This window comes from Gouania willdenowi, chromosome 1 (assembly GCF_900634775.1).
Source record: "Gouania willdenowi chromosome 1, fGouWil2.1, whole genome shotgun sequence".
NCBI lineage: Eukaryota > Metazoa > Chordata > Actinopteri > Blenniiformes > Gobiesocidae > Gouania > Gouania willdenowi.
Window position 1 is genome coordinate 9,284,869 of NC_041044.1, and position 14,504 is coordinate 9,299,372.

At 40.7% G+C, this 14,504-nt stretch overlaps 1 protein-coding gene across 2 annotated transcripts in view; it reads right to left on the minus strand.

Moving 5' to 3' along the window:
• Positions 1-4,598: 4,598 nt before the first annotated feature.
• Positions 4,599-14,504, minus strand: part of socs7 (suppressor of cytokine signaling 7) — a 31,415-nt gene continuing 21,509 nt past the window's right edge. For both annotated transcript variants that reach the window (XM_028457404.1, XM_028457396.1), the window contains 4 exons: positions 13,966-14,094; positions 9,519-9,654; positions 8,897-9,040; positions 4,599-6,365 (listed from right to left, as the gene is read on the minus strand). In XM_028457404.1, coding sequence (XP_028313205.1) covers positions 8,920-9,040; positions 9,519-9,654; positions 13,966-14,094 — 386 coding nt within the window. In that variant the 3' untranslated portion in view covers positions 4,599-6,365; positions 8,897-8,919. The remainder of the gene's footprint in view (positions 6,366-8,896; positions 9,041-9,518; positions 9,655-13,965; positions 14,095-14,504) is intronic.

The following is a 14,504-nucleotide window of genomic DNA, read 5'->3' on the forward strand; positions in this document are numbered from 1 at the left end:
ACTGCAAACCCAGGAACTGCCCTGGGCCCGCAGATGCAGCCAGGCCAGCAGAAAGAGCGGGGGCCAGGGAGCCCCAGGCAACCCCCCCGCGGCCAAGCAACCCCCCAGATGCCCCCAAGATCCCAGGCCGAGAGGCAGCCACCGCCCCCCACACACACAACCGAGGAAGCCCCAAGCAGCCGAGCACCCAGCGCATCCCCCAACCCCAAGGCCCCCCGCCAGCATCCAGCCCCCCCGACCCACCCACACCCTAGCACCCAACCCCCCGAGGGAAGGGCCCAGAGAGCCCCCCGCCCGAGACCCCAGCAGAGGAGCCAAGGCCCGGACCCACACGCCGCGAGGCACGCCCCCAAGGCAACCAGGAGACGAGACAAGCGCCAAGCCCCACCCGCAGGGAAGGGGCACCCCCACGCTCCACCAGGCCGGCACCGCCCGGAGAGACCCCGCAAAGGGAGCCCCCAGCAACACTCCTCCACACCCCCCAGAGACCCACCGCCCCGCCACGCCCGACCGCACCCCCCGATCCCCACACGGTAGCCCAGCCATCAACAGAGGGGCCGGGCCCCCACCCGACAGACCCAGATGTGTGAATTTACCCACCACCCTGTTATGGTGCCTCTCCATTCCCCAATGGAGAGGCACTTCCCTATCCCCTGAGTGAATGTATGTGTTTAGTGAATGTATGAAGTGCTATTAAACAAGGGTGGATGGAGGGGAGCGGTGCTCCCCACCCAGCCTATGTGTATATATGTGTATGTGGTGCAATAGCTCCGGAGGGTGGAAGTGGTGGTCCCACCCTCCGGGGGGTGGTGTGTTGAGGTGTAATTAAATCAAATGATTAATAACTGCTATCAGTAGTGTTTGATCCAAGCACAGATAGGATGTCTCAGCAACTCAACAAAAAGCCTGCGGTTGAGTACTGACAGCTTCTCTTCATTGGCTTCCTAAAAAATCTCAAATAGAATTTTAAAAACCCCTGTTAACATACAAAGCTGTTAACAATCAACTCAACTCAACTCAACTTTATTTATATAGCGCAAAATACAACAGACATTGCAAAGCGCTGAACAAAATATAAAGTCCATAGTAAAAAAGAAAGAGCCCAACAAGATCCACACGAACAAGCATTTAGCGACAGTGCGAAGAAAAAAACTCCCTCTTTTTCAATCAAGTTCCAGTATTTTTCAAAGACCTGTTGGGGCTCTATTGGCCAGGTTTAACACTTTTCTACCAGTCTGCTGGTTTACTGGATGTTTCCAACATATCTAAAAGTCGAATGGAAAGCAGAGTGTTCAGCTATCAGGCTCCTTGCTTATGGAACCAACTCCCAGACCCAGTACAGGAGGCTGATACTCTCTTTAGAGTTTTAATCGGGCTGAAAAAAGAAGAGCCGGCCGGCCCGAGCCCGACAGAACACGACACAAACCCGTCCCACCGATGAAATCGATGTCTCATTAAGCGCAAACCAATTTCAACCCAACACATCTGTGCATGCATGTTGATCCAATGCAAGTTGCTTTAATATCAGCTTTATTTACTGGCCCCTCCTTCATGCAAACAGCTATAAACATAACAAGCAGCTTCATGTGCTGCTACAAACGATACATGCCTTTTTCTTGCGCTAATGGTAATGCATCACCTGACCATTTATTTATTGTGCAGCATCAGAACCCGGCCCGAGCCCGTGGTATATGATAAAAATTAACCCAACGCGTTGGGCCTGATAGCTGAACGCTCTGTTTTCCGTTTACTGGAATCAGTAAACCAGCAGACTGGAAGCAAAGTGTTAAACATGGACAACAGAGCTCTAAAAAGGTCTTTGAAAAATACTGGAGCTTGATTGTTAACAGCTTTGTATGTCAACAGGGGTTTTTGGCAAACACTTGAAACTCTAACCCTCTCTACCTTTAAGGCTAAACGTAATTGAAATAACATTACCAGCTCCATTATTTCATTACTCTCTCCTCCTGGCTCTATCTTCTCCCACTTGGGTGGCTCTGGGGTGGAGGGTTAGAATCTGGGACCACGACTCAGGTTGTGTGTGGTGTTTGATTCAGTCTCATCACCAACTTCTTTGTCCCTACCCTGACTCCTGAGCTTTTCTTGCAGTTTAGGTCCTCTTATCCTCACTCTTCACTTTAATCCATCCACAATTTCAGTATCTTGCAGACCAAGATAGATTTAATAGCTGCTTCAAACTGATTACATGTAAATGTCAAGGCTGTATCATGTTTTTCTCTCTGCAGTCTGTGCTTTCTCCTCGCTCTTCTCTCCTTCATTTTCAAGTATTCTGGCGTTGGAGGTGACAGTTCCTGGCCCGTAATTCATAGTTCAGCCAGCATCCCAATGTTCCTTAGCTCTATTCTCTATCTCCTCTGTCTGTCCACTAACCCCAACCAGTCCAGCAGAGCTGCCACCTCTGATTCTGGTTCTGCTGCAGGTTTCTTCCTGTTAAAAAGCAGTTTTCCTTCTTCATCGTAAATGATGCTTGCTTAGGTGGAAATGTATTTGTATTTTTTTCATTAAAAAGTAACTATATTGTGTGATGAGTACCATGAGGTTACTTATTGAAATACCTATTGAGGACAGACTTTCACATGTTGCTACCTGGGATCACTAAGGGGATGTTGGAGTCATATTTTCACAATTTGACCTTTAACTTTAATGTGTCCCATAGAGTTTTGTTTTTAAATTAAACGGGTAGGTTAATCTGATCCCTGTTCTGCTTCCACGGACCTTCCACTCTGTGCAGAAAGTGTTTCTGTGACGGCTGTCTGCCCCATCAGCTGAGTTGGCCTGCAGCATTTCCAGCTAACATTTAGACTGAGATGAGCCCTCTCTCTTTTCCTCTGCATCTCTCCTCATGACTCTATTCACATCCACAATGCATGGATTCCCTTTTCATATTTGCCGTTTGGTACCTAAGGAAAGCACTTGACCTTCAATCAAACTTGCCTGGCATCTCCCTGGTGCCTGCTGTCCCCTGCAATGTTACATGTGTTTTTACAGCGCTCAGTAAACTGGACTCCTGCTTCTGAAACATATTTTCCCACTTCACCTCGAGTGTGCTGTCGTTGGCCGTGGAGGCGGCAGATACCATCTATCAACTTTTCCCCAAGCATCTCGGTGAAAAACCTAAGAGAGTCAGAGCTGCATAATTTAACTCTGAGCATTTTCTTCTTTTCACTCTCACCAGGCTTCATGAGTGAGACAGAACACCAGCTGGAGAAGTTTCTGTGTAAAACCTTTCTAAGCAAGTGGCTTCTGTTAAAAAATGAAGCAATCTTCTGAGGTGAAATCTCAGACCAAGCTGTGGAGTGTCTTTATAGAGGACTGCTGTTTTGAAGGGTTTAAATAATTCTTAGAAGTCATCAGTATTTTTAACATGAATCTTAGTTGGAACATGATGCAATAAATGTCTTCAGTCGGCTGTTGTAAAGCAATTAAACCAGCGTTGCCAGATCGGCCAGTTTATGCTTTGGGCATTTTTTAAAAGATGCAATTTTCTGCAAAATGGACAAAAAGATGTAAACAACCATTTTTTCTAGAGTAACAATTGTAAAGAGCACTATTGTAGATTTGATTAGTTTTAAGATGTGAATCATCCATATTTGAGAAGGTGAAAAGACCTGCAGTGTCTGGCCATGGTGTTGAAATCAGAGCAGTTTGCATTGAAAACGGCTCCTGAACTGTTGATACAAAGCAAGACGGATCTATGCCTTCACATCCAAATCAAAATATGATCTGATATCCAAATGTTGCAACAATCAAGCCTACTTTTCTGTTGTAAAATGACTGATCGTGGCATCCAAATGCTGCACCCAAGTGCAACATCAAACTCCATCCACTGTAGTGTTCCTGGATGACACAAAACCAAACGCTAAAACGTTGGATCAAAATGCCATAGAGTAACACTGAACCAGTAAAAAGTAGGAGTAACTATGTTGTGCTGGGAACACAGTATGGGAACACTGGTTGTATGAAATCTTTAAACAACGATGGCCACATATTGAGGTACATCTATTGTGTTATAGGACTAAAAGTTGATCAAATTTACTCCATAGCAATTTCAGACACAATTTAGTATCAAAGTTTTATTATAAAGCTTGCGATCTACCATTTAAAGTGCAGTCAAGAAGGGTTGCGTATTGCTTCAAATCCCATTTCATACCATTTCTGGTGATAAGTTGTAACTTATGATGGTCATCTCAATATGCTGAGCTGTTGTTTGATGGGCTGATTAGCTAATCGTGTTACAGAGCAGACACACTTAAAGTGTCAGGGTCTTGTCAAGAATGGGATATATAATCATGTAGGTATTCTCATTCCTTGATTACATAAAACAACCAATTATAATATGGTTTTAAGATTTAAATTTAGATTTAGAATTTAAGTAAGATTCGCTTTAGCAGATCAACTTCAGAGCAGGTGTAGCTTTGCTCTCTAGTCAAAAATACAACTTTTTAAAAAACTTCTTGTTAAAATGTCTAATTGTAACATCAAAAATCTAAAGTTAGAAAACGATGATGCACACAGGAATTCATAATTCATCTTTCTTTTATTGAAAACTCCAAAAGAATGAGCAAAATACACCTGGGCATTTAAACAAATAAATCTGAAAGGTAGAGAGCAGTTTTGGAAGATTACACACTGAGAGGCAGGGCATGATGGGAAAAACAAGAGCAATCCAGACTGAATATTACTCTCCAAACAGTGTTAGGCTAATAACTCTGTTAATTAGTCATATGTGTCAGTAAAGTCATAAGAAATAAGCACAGCACGAGTACAATTTCATGTTTGTACCATAAATCAGGATTTGGAGGATTTCACTTTGGTGTGGTTTTACATTTACAAACATTTCCACTAAAATTTTGTGGAATTAAATTAACTAAGAAGAACTCAACATGAGTTTAAATGGACCAGAAAGAGGTCAAACTGGTCCTGACATCCTTTGAGTTCGTTAGTGTCAAAAATAGTTCTCATTGGTGATTTTGAACAGATCTTATGACTGATTTGGTTTTAGAGGCTAGCACTCTTTTTACCTTTTATATTTAGGCTAAATACTGACTAATGAGTCTAAACCAGATTCTATTTTTATGCTGCTACATGTTGAAGGTTCTGGGGAACATTTCATATGTATTTTAATGTGAATATTGAATTCTTTAACCACCTTGTCCCTAATTGAATCATCTCTCTTTACTTTCTTTTTTCTGTCCTGTCCTGCTGCTGGATTTTAAACTAAATATTTCTGTTCTGATCTTCATGTGATATTCTGACTCTTCTCTAAATCTTGTATATTATTTCAGTTTAAATTACTATTATTATTAGAATATTATTATAATAATGTTGTTATTTCTTAATTGAGAACTGTAGTCTTTGGGGAATTTCCAAAACACTTCATCGGGATTGTAACTTTAACACTGTCACATGTCACTGTAAGTCAGTGCCAACATATTAGATACATTCATCCTCTGTACCTGCTTATTCTGGCACTGGAGGCAAATTTGGCATACAAGTGCAAGGCAGGGTGCACCTGAGCCAATCACCAGTCCATGTCAAACCCACTGAAACACAAAATCACACACACATTCACTTCCAAGTTTACCTTAGACACTCCCGTTAACAAGAAATAAACGTATTTACCTCTGCAATGATGCAAGACCTCATAAAGTATTCAGTTTTGAGTCCCTGCAAAGTTTGCATCTTGTGCATAACCGTCTTCCTTGCATCAATATACTCATGATTATGTGCTATTTTAAGTCTGCAGCTAATAATGCATTTATCACACATGTAGGAGGAACAAAAAGTGCCAAAAACATTAAATTCACTTTCAGCCAATTAAGGATTCAATCTGTGGTTTGGTTTCAGTTTTAAGTTGCAGATATACAGCTATGTATACGCTCACATATAAGCTTCTTGTTGCCCTGCTTCAGTGTGTAAATCTTTCCAGAGGACATCTTTTAATCCAAATCCTCCATTTTGATAGAATGGAAAGAGAAACAAGGAAATGGCAGCAAACAACAGTTGTACAAATTGAACAGTGCTTCTCGCTTTCGACAGTTCACTTGAGCAGATTCAGCAAACTGGGAACAAAAGTTCATGATTCCCGTTTTCCAGATGCACCTGGTCACAGGTTTGCAGCAGAAAACATTGTAGCAGTCCTTCCTCAGATGTCACTGAGTCCACTGCAGCTGTACTTTGACATTTTTACCCACCATACAGCTGCAAACAGCTGTCCCTGCTGTCATTAGTCCAACACAGAGGACAGTCCTTCCAAATCCAACTGGACGCACAGATTACCAGGAACTATGATTGGTTGATGCTGGAGTTGGCAGACCAGTACAGATCTATTCTTCACAACAAACCTGAGGACAACATTTTAAGAAAAACAAGAAAATGCAGTGATGTGAGTTTTCCAATTTACAACAGCAGTAAAATCTTTTTCAAAAAGTAGGAAAGACGTTTTGATTAAATTAGATTTTGAAGTTGAATGTTGTTGCATATGCCATAAAGATGTCTTATAGCCAGGGGAGTGGTGCACATAACTTTTTTTGGTCTGGTCCTCAGGGGTTGTTGCTTGGTGCTCTCTTTACAAATACATGTTTTACGTAACCACCTCTCAGGGGAAAAAGAATAAAGGGATGCGTGAATAAAATGACCTTTTGAAATGATAGGTTTTTGAGCATGACCAGCAGTTACTATTTTAAAGCACTGAGAGTTGAGGGTTCTGTTATGCTGCAGAATGTCATCATCATTACTCTCCATTTGACTGTACAGAAGAAGATGTGAATGTACAAGGCCTACTTCTCTCTCTCTCTGGTTCATTCTGTGATTAGGGATTTCCCTTGCTTGCACTACTTTGTGTTTCTCTACTATTAGCAGGCTAATCAAAAGCTGGATGACTGACAAACAAAAAAAGTACTAAAAACTAATCTTTAGAGGTGGAAACGCCAAAGCAATGATTAATGAAACCTACATACAATCCTCAGCATCACAGACCAGGGACTTATCTATTAGTAATGGAAATTTCCGCTCGCTAAAAAGAACTGGCTTCTTCAGCTCCCTGGTGGCTTTTCAGTTTTTTGTAGCATACATTAATTATTTCTAAATTATCTGTCAATAAAATAAATTAAAAACATAAATTATATTTAATATATTGTAATTCAAAAAGATTAATTATTTTCTAAATGTATTTCTCTAACTTGATCAAAACCAAGCTAAACGTCAATTTAATGTCACTGATGGATGGACTGCTCTCATGTGTCTGTGCAGGTTGTTTGTGGAGCCTGTGTCATATGAAATGTTTCGATGGCTCAGTCTACACTCTGCTCTGGAACTGTCCATGACATTAAAAGAAGTCCAAGCTTTACTGTACTTTTACTTACTCCCTTCACCTCTAGTTTGAGTCTCACAATGTTACTTTTGCCTCTTTTCCTCCTTTTGAGTGTGTCTGTAGCCACTCCCCTCTCCATTACTCATTGGACATACAGTATACAGTCACGTCACCATGCATTATTGACCAATCACATGTTAACTAGGACAAGTCAGCCCCCAATGAGGAGCTGATTTGTTTCCCCAAATCTTCAGATGTGTGCCAACGCATGTTCCACCTTTTGATCTGGTGCGCGTTGTGTATTTTGGGCATACACGCGCACCTGCTCACCACGTATGTGCATCCCTGCTTATAGCAATGTTGGCTGTGATTGAACCTCCCTAAAAAACAGCTAAATAGACAAAGTTTATGTTCATTCTGATTAAACAATATCAGAAGTCAGAGTGGCAGGAATTGGAGACCTACTGCCTAATAAACAAACCAACATGAGAAGCCACTCAGCAAACCAGACTTAGGGCCTCCGATTTACCTTTATCAGTTTCAGGTTTACACATTTCGTCTGTGACCCTAAAAAGTAGAAAGTGGGTCAGAAGAGTGATGGATGGTATACCCATTTCCACCTCACGTTACACTTTTCCAATTCCTTGCCGTTTCATAATTGTTTTCAATTTAGATTACTTTACTAGCAAATAAACTTCCCAAAATTGTACCAAACATGCTGAAATAGGGTTAATTGAGTAAGCTACGATTCTTATTTTACATTTTATATGCTTTATATGAGGATTTACAAAATCGGGATGCTTTTGCTGAAATCACGAGACAATGCTAGACCCGAAGCCATCTGTTTAACAGAAAAATACCTTGGAAATGAGTGATATGGTCCATGTGAACCCTTTAATTACAGTCAACTAGCATGGGTTCATGTATTGCATGAAAACCCATGCGACCCCGTTTCAAACAATCCTCAATCAATCACTGCCCAAACCCAACCAATCCAGAAGGTCACACTGAACCACTCACTGTCATACAAGCAACATATTGAAACAACAAGGCCAAAGCAATTAACAAAAATATCATCCTACATGTTAAACCCTCACTCCTTACATTATCAGCACTTGTCTTGCTCTATTCCATCCAAATATAGATGATCAATTTGAAACATTAGCGCATGCCAAAAAATGACCAACCACCTAATAATACCTGCTGCCTCATTGCTTTCTGAGCTGCAAAATTTGTCCTAATCTCTGTTCAATAAAAAACCTGTGAAGTACAAAATGTGCTCAAAAACACAAAGAAAAGACTAACTAACACTGAATTCTCACTAGTGAACATGGCTGAATAACATTTTAACCCTCCACTTAAAGCAGGACCATGAATTGGCATTACATCACTAGGTTTTAAAGAAAGCATTTTAAAGTAAATTTTTCTATCTATCCCTCAAGGCACAAGGTACAGTACTAGATAGTTGATTGCTTACACCAGAAGCAATGAAAAAATGCACTTTGTAAGTCTGTGTTTTGACTGTCTTTTAAAATTATTTGCTCTTCTATTTTACGGACTCACTTGAGCTGTGGAGACCTCTGCTGCTACGTCTGGGACTCCGCCTCCTGCTCCACTCCCACCACCCTCCGGATGCTTTTGATGGACAAGTACATCTCCTCCTCAGGGTCGTAGTAATAAAACTTACACAGGTAGGAAATCAATGGTCTGGAAAGGAAAATATATAGAAAAGGAAGTCAGTCTAAACCTGAAGTAAAAGTATCAGAAACACAGAAAAGCCAAAAAATTTTGCTCAAACTGAACAATAGACATTAATTTTTTTAATTGGTAACATGTTGTCAGGTGAGGGATTTCCCATTTAAGAGGAAACACATTTTTGTTGTATTGGACAATTTTGTACAGAAAGTTAATTATAAGTAAAGGTAAGACTGAGACCATCAAAACCTTTTTGAAAATCAAACATCAGTATCCACATTTATATTTAAGCAGTCACTGCATGCCAATGGTTCAGAATGAGCTTGAATGTGTTTTTGTAAATAATAATACTTGAAAATTATCAAAAAAATGTTTTTAAATCACTATGATTAACAAAAACATTTCTTATTCAGTAGGTCTGTACTGTACAAAAAAACAACAAATCCTCATCAGATTTATATTTGTGTCATATTTGATCGGCGCTGAGCACCTGGGCAGTGGAAGCTCCTGGATGTGGTCGATGCGCACTATTTGTCGGATGCAGAAGCGACAGAGGTGTTGTAGCGACTTCACGTTGCTAAAGCGGGATACGGGATACAGCAGCTGAACCGGAGTGGGAGGAAGCCCTGCAACAAGAAAGACAATGTTAACCCACAGTTTGTACAGCTGGGTTGGACACAGGCCTGTGTTTGGTGGGAAACACCCCCTCAATGTCCTCATTTCTGCTGCCTATTGTACATAAAACTTATTCAAGTCCTGCATTATTTACTACAATGTAAAGGTGAAAGCTGTGAACCAAAGAATAAATTAGTAGTTCAATTAAAATGTGTAAGCAAGGCTCTTTCTCCTTCAAAACATACAATAAGCAGTTTAAGCAAGGGCGGATTTTGCGACCGCTATGGTACACAGAAATAAATCTCTCCTGAAGCCAGTGCTGTAGTCCTCAAATCCACATTTATCATTAGTAAGTAAGTGAGTAACATTTATTTCTATAGCACCTTTCACAGACAAAAAGCCACAAAGTTCTTCACAACACAGTTTAAAAGCAAAAGCAGTACACAGTGTAAAAGGCCATGACAACATAAAATCATAGCAGCCCAAGAGTAGCTTAAAAGTTTGAACAAATAAAAAGGTCTTAAGTTGGCTTTTGAAGGTGTCGACAGAGTCAATAGTACGCAGAGAGAGCTGAAGCTCGTTCCAGAGCCTAGGAGCAACAGCCTAGAAGGATCGGTCTCCTCTGGTCCAAAAACGTGTGCGAGGAACCATCAGCAGATTCTGATCCACAGACCTCAGAGCCCAAGCAGGGGTGTAAGGCTGGATCAGACCAGTGATGTAAGAAGGAGCCTGACCCTGCAATGCTCTGAACGCTAGAACCAGCATTTTAAAATGTATCCTAAAAGACAATGGCAGCCAACGGAGTTCTTTTAGAATAGGGGATATGCGAGTCCTCCTATTTGTACGGGTCAGAATTCTAGCGGCAGAGTTTTGCACTAATTGCAGTCAAGACAGCTCCTTTTTGTTCAGACAAGAAAACAAACTATTACAATAGTCTAAACTTGAAGAGACAAAAGCATGTATGATGAGCTCCAAATAATTCTGAGACACCATTTTCCTGAGTTAAAATATTTTCCTTAGTTGGAAGAAGCAGTTCCTCATCAGCTACTTACAGTCCTGCACTAATGACACGTCTTTGTCAAAGATAACTCCCAAATTTCTCGGGCTTGACATAGCAGACTGGCCCAAGTCACCCAAGTACTGTTTAATCCCTGGAATTGACTCATCAGGGGCAATAATCAGTGTTTCTGTTTTGTATGCATTGAGCTGCAGAGAGTTATCACTTAACCATTGTTTTATTTCCACATCTCAGACAGCTTAAAGGAGAAGTGAAGCTGGATATCATCAGCAAATAGTTGGTAAGAAACATCACTGAACCTTTGGACGATCTTTCCCAAGGGAGTCAACTACAACAAAAATAAGACGGGACCCAAAACGGAGCCTTGAGGGACTCTACTCAACAAATCTGCTGACTCAGACCTGATAGTGCTACTTGATCCCTCAATCTTCTCAGCAGGACCTGATGGTCAACGGTGTCCAAGGCTGAGGACAGATCCAAGAGAACTCGAACTGTGCAGTTTCCAGAATTGGCAGACATCACGATGTCGCTGGACACATTCAGTAAGGCCATTTCTGTAGAGTGTTTTTTACGGAAACTGGACTGAAATGTTTCATGAATGTTACTTTGATCCAGGAAAAATGTCAGCTGATCACAAACCACCTTCTCAAGGATCCTAGACAGAAACAGGAGGTCCGTGGGGTCTAAACCTGCTTTTTTTTTAGTAATGGCTCCACTACGGCGTGTTTGAAAGCTGCGATGTGGTAAACTGTAAAAGTTTGGATGTACCTTATTACTTGTAACCTATTGCTCATTTATTTAATATATTTTGATGCAAAACTCATGAATAATTCCCTCACTCCCTACACTAAAAAGTATATTGTGTCCAAATCAATTTTGCTCTGTACTTGAGTTCTGAGGCATATGTTTCCATTGAGGGACCTTTAGAAGTGGGCAACAGTCAGCAGTTACAATCTGACAGTTCCACACACAACAAGCTGTAATGATGAAATCTATGTCAGAGAAGTATGGCCTTACCCGAAAGGATTGTTATAGATACTTTCAACCCAGACATTACTTTACCAAGAATATTAAGGGACTTTTACCTACAAATATTTCTATTTATCACACAAATGTTAATCAAATATAAATCAAAATTGTTGAAAAGATTATTGGAGAACTGTACAGATATACTGTATAAATGAACTAAGAGGGTACTCAACAAATTATGTGGAGGAAAAATGGGAAAAGGAATCGGGAATTTCTATTGGTCAGGAGGATTGGATGAATATTATCAAGACTCAAATCTCAACCTCACAATGGTGGAGAGATTTCTTATGGAAATACTTGATCAGATTTTTATCCAACACAAAAATCATGATGCACAATCTAACTGCTAGAAAGAATGTGGTAACAATATGGCATACCACACACATATTTTTGGTTTGTCCAGATATAAGATCTTTTTGGGAAGTGTTTTGGGCAGCAATTTTGTATTTTCCTTCTTAACTTTTTATTTGAAGAAAATAGACTTACAACTACTCAAAAAGGATTCTACAGATTTTTATGGCAGCCAGAAAAAAGGCAATAACAAGGTGTTGGTTCTGTAAGGAACCACCCACTGTTAATCAGTCGATAGACATTGTTAAAAACATACAACATATGTAACACATGACCTACAGTCTTAGGCTGCAGAGGCACAGCTGTGAGGCTTTTTGGGAACCATGGGAAATATTCCTCACACAAAGAGGTGATAACTAAATGAAGAGTAACTAAACCCCTGCTTTCTCTTAACCTGCCACTAGGAGGGAATTTCAACCAATGCCTTGATTATGGGCATTACTGCTGTAGCAGTAAGACAAGCCCACTCTGTCAGCCCACACCGCTGTGTGCAGAGACAGACGGTAATACACACAATGATCTGTCTGTAGACACACACATAGCAAGTTCATATGCTAAAATGTGTCACTACAACTACAGGCACGCACAATCACAATGTGAAGCTCACACACAGCCTTACAGACACCACTCAGGGGCCAAAACCCCAGCTCTTGTACACATAGCGATAAGACGAACGAACACACACGTCCACGCATACGCAGAGACAGACGGGAATACATTCATAGCATGATATGTTTGTAAAAACACACCTAGCTTGATGAACATCACCACACAGTGGACTTCCTCATTGGCTGTCAATCAATGCTCACTGAGGGCTGTGATTGGAGGAAACCCTCCTCCCTCCTCTTAGCTTTGATAGGAGGGGCGGGGCCAACAGTGAAAATTGATGATGGCAATCCAAAGAATCTATTTCAGCCAACAGCAAAATTCAGTTATAATAGCCGGCTTTCAAATCTTAGAGGCTAGTATATCGACATTTTACAACTAAATACGTAAAATTAAAATACCTTTACTAAAATGTGAAGAGTGGGACTAGGATTAATAAACAGCACTACTTAATACCCAAATACATATGTATTCAGCAGAAAAAAGTGGGTTTGAGGTTTAGTTACTCTTTAAACCTGAGACACATTGTTCCCTGTGATTGTTGTGGACAATACTGAGGTTGCTTGCAGTGCACATGACCCCCCCCAAATATTACTGTTGTTGCTGTTCCGGTTCTGTGGTTATTTGTGACATACAACTGTAGAATTGTGTGACATTACAGAGCTGCTCTGCACCCTTTGTTAACTGCTGTGAAAAAAAATGTTTAAAAAAAAAAAAAAGAATCAAGACAAGGAAAATTGTTTATTCTGAAAGCTTTCTCTCAGAATCAGAATGCACATCATAAAAATGTCTTATCTTTTTTATTAGCTTTGAATTCCCAGTAATATTTGTCTGTCTGTGACTCTATTAAATGGTTGAAAGATCACCTTTATTGTCACATAATACGGTACATTCATGACATTTGTTCTCTGCTTTTATCCCATCCCTGAGGAGCACTAGGCAGCCACAGTGCTCGAAGTCCCACAGCGGATTCAAACCGGCTACCCTCCAGTTAAAAGCCCGCTTCCTTAGGTACCACTACCTTTGATGAATACCGACCACTACAGACTGGGCCAACCCAGCAAATACTGCAGTTTTGCAGATGTTTTGAATAAGGCATTTAGTTCGGTGAGATGACATGGCCATCCTTTCACGCTTCCTGTATGCATAGATCACAACACCTTCATGGATGTATTCTCACGATCATGAATAATTCACAATTTCAGTGCCTATTGACAGTAATTGACACACAACTTTCAGGCTCTTCCTTCTGAGCACATGTATATTTGATCAGCTCCAGGCTGCCGGAGCCTAAGTGACCTACATTCTTTCCTCTTACCTGGAACTCTGGAGCGGAGGAAGTAGAGGAATTTGCCGTTCTTGGAGTGCATGATGGCTCGTTCGATGAACTCCACCACAGAGTGACAGCGGTCCTCAAACTTAGGGTGACACCACAAGCTGAAGGTACCTGGAGGCAGATGTTAATAGTGTTATCTAAAGCACATATTCCCTGAATGAGTAATAAAACATTTGTAAACTGGAAATGTAAGAAACATATTACCCGCTTTGATAAATTACAATATTACAAGATCACAGTTTCTTTTAGCAGATGCTTTAATCTAAAGCAGTTAGGGTTAAGGAACTTGTTTAACTTCCCACAGTGATGCCCAGGATGTATTCCAACTGGTGACCCTAAAATTACTAGCCAGCTTCCTTAACCATTACGCCAACACTGCTAAGTGTCTGTGTAAGCAGATTCTAAAGTGTCTAAACACCACCAGGAATCGAACCCACATTTACTGTATACTGTCTTTATATGCAGTCATATCCCATACCATTGTATAAATATTTTTATGATTACCATCACTAATTAACATG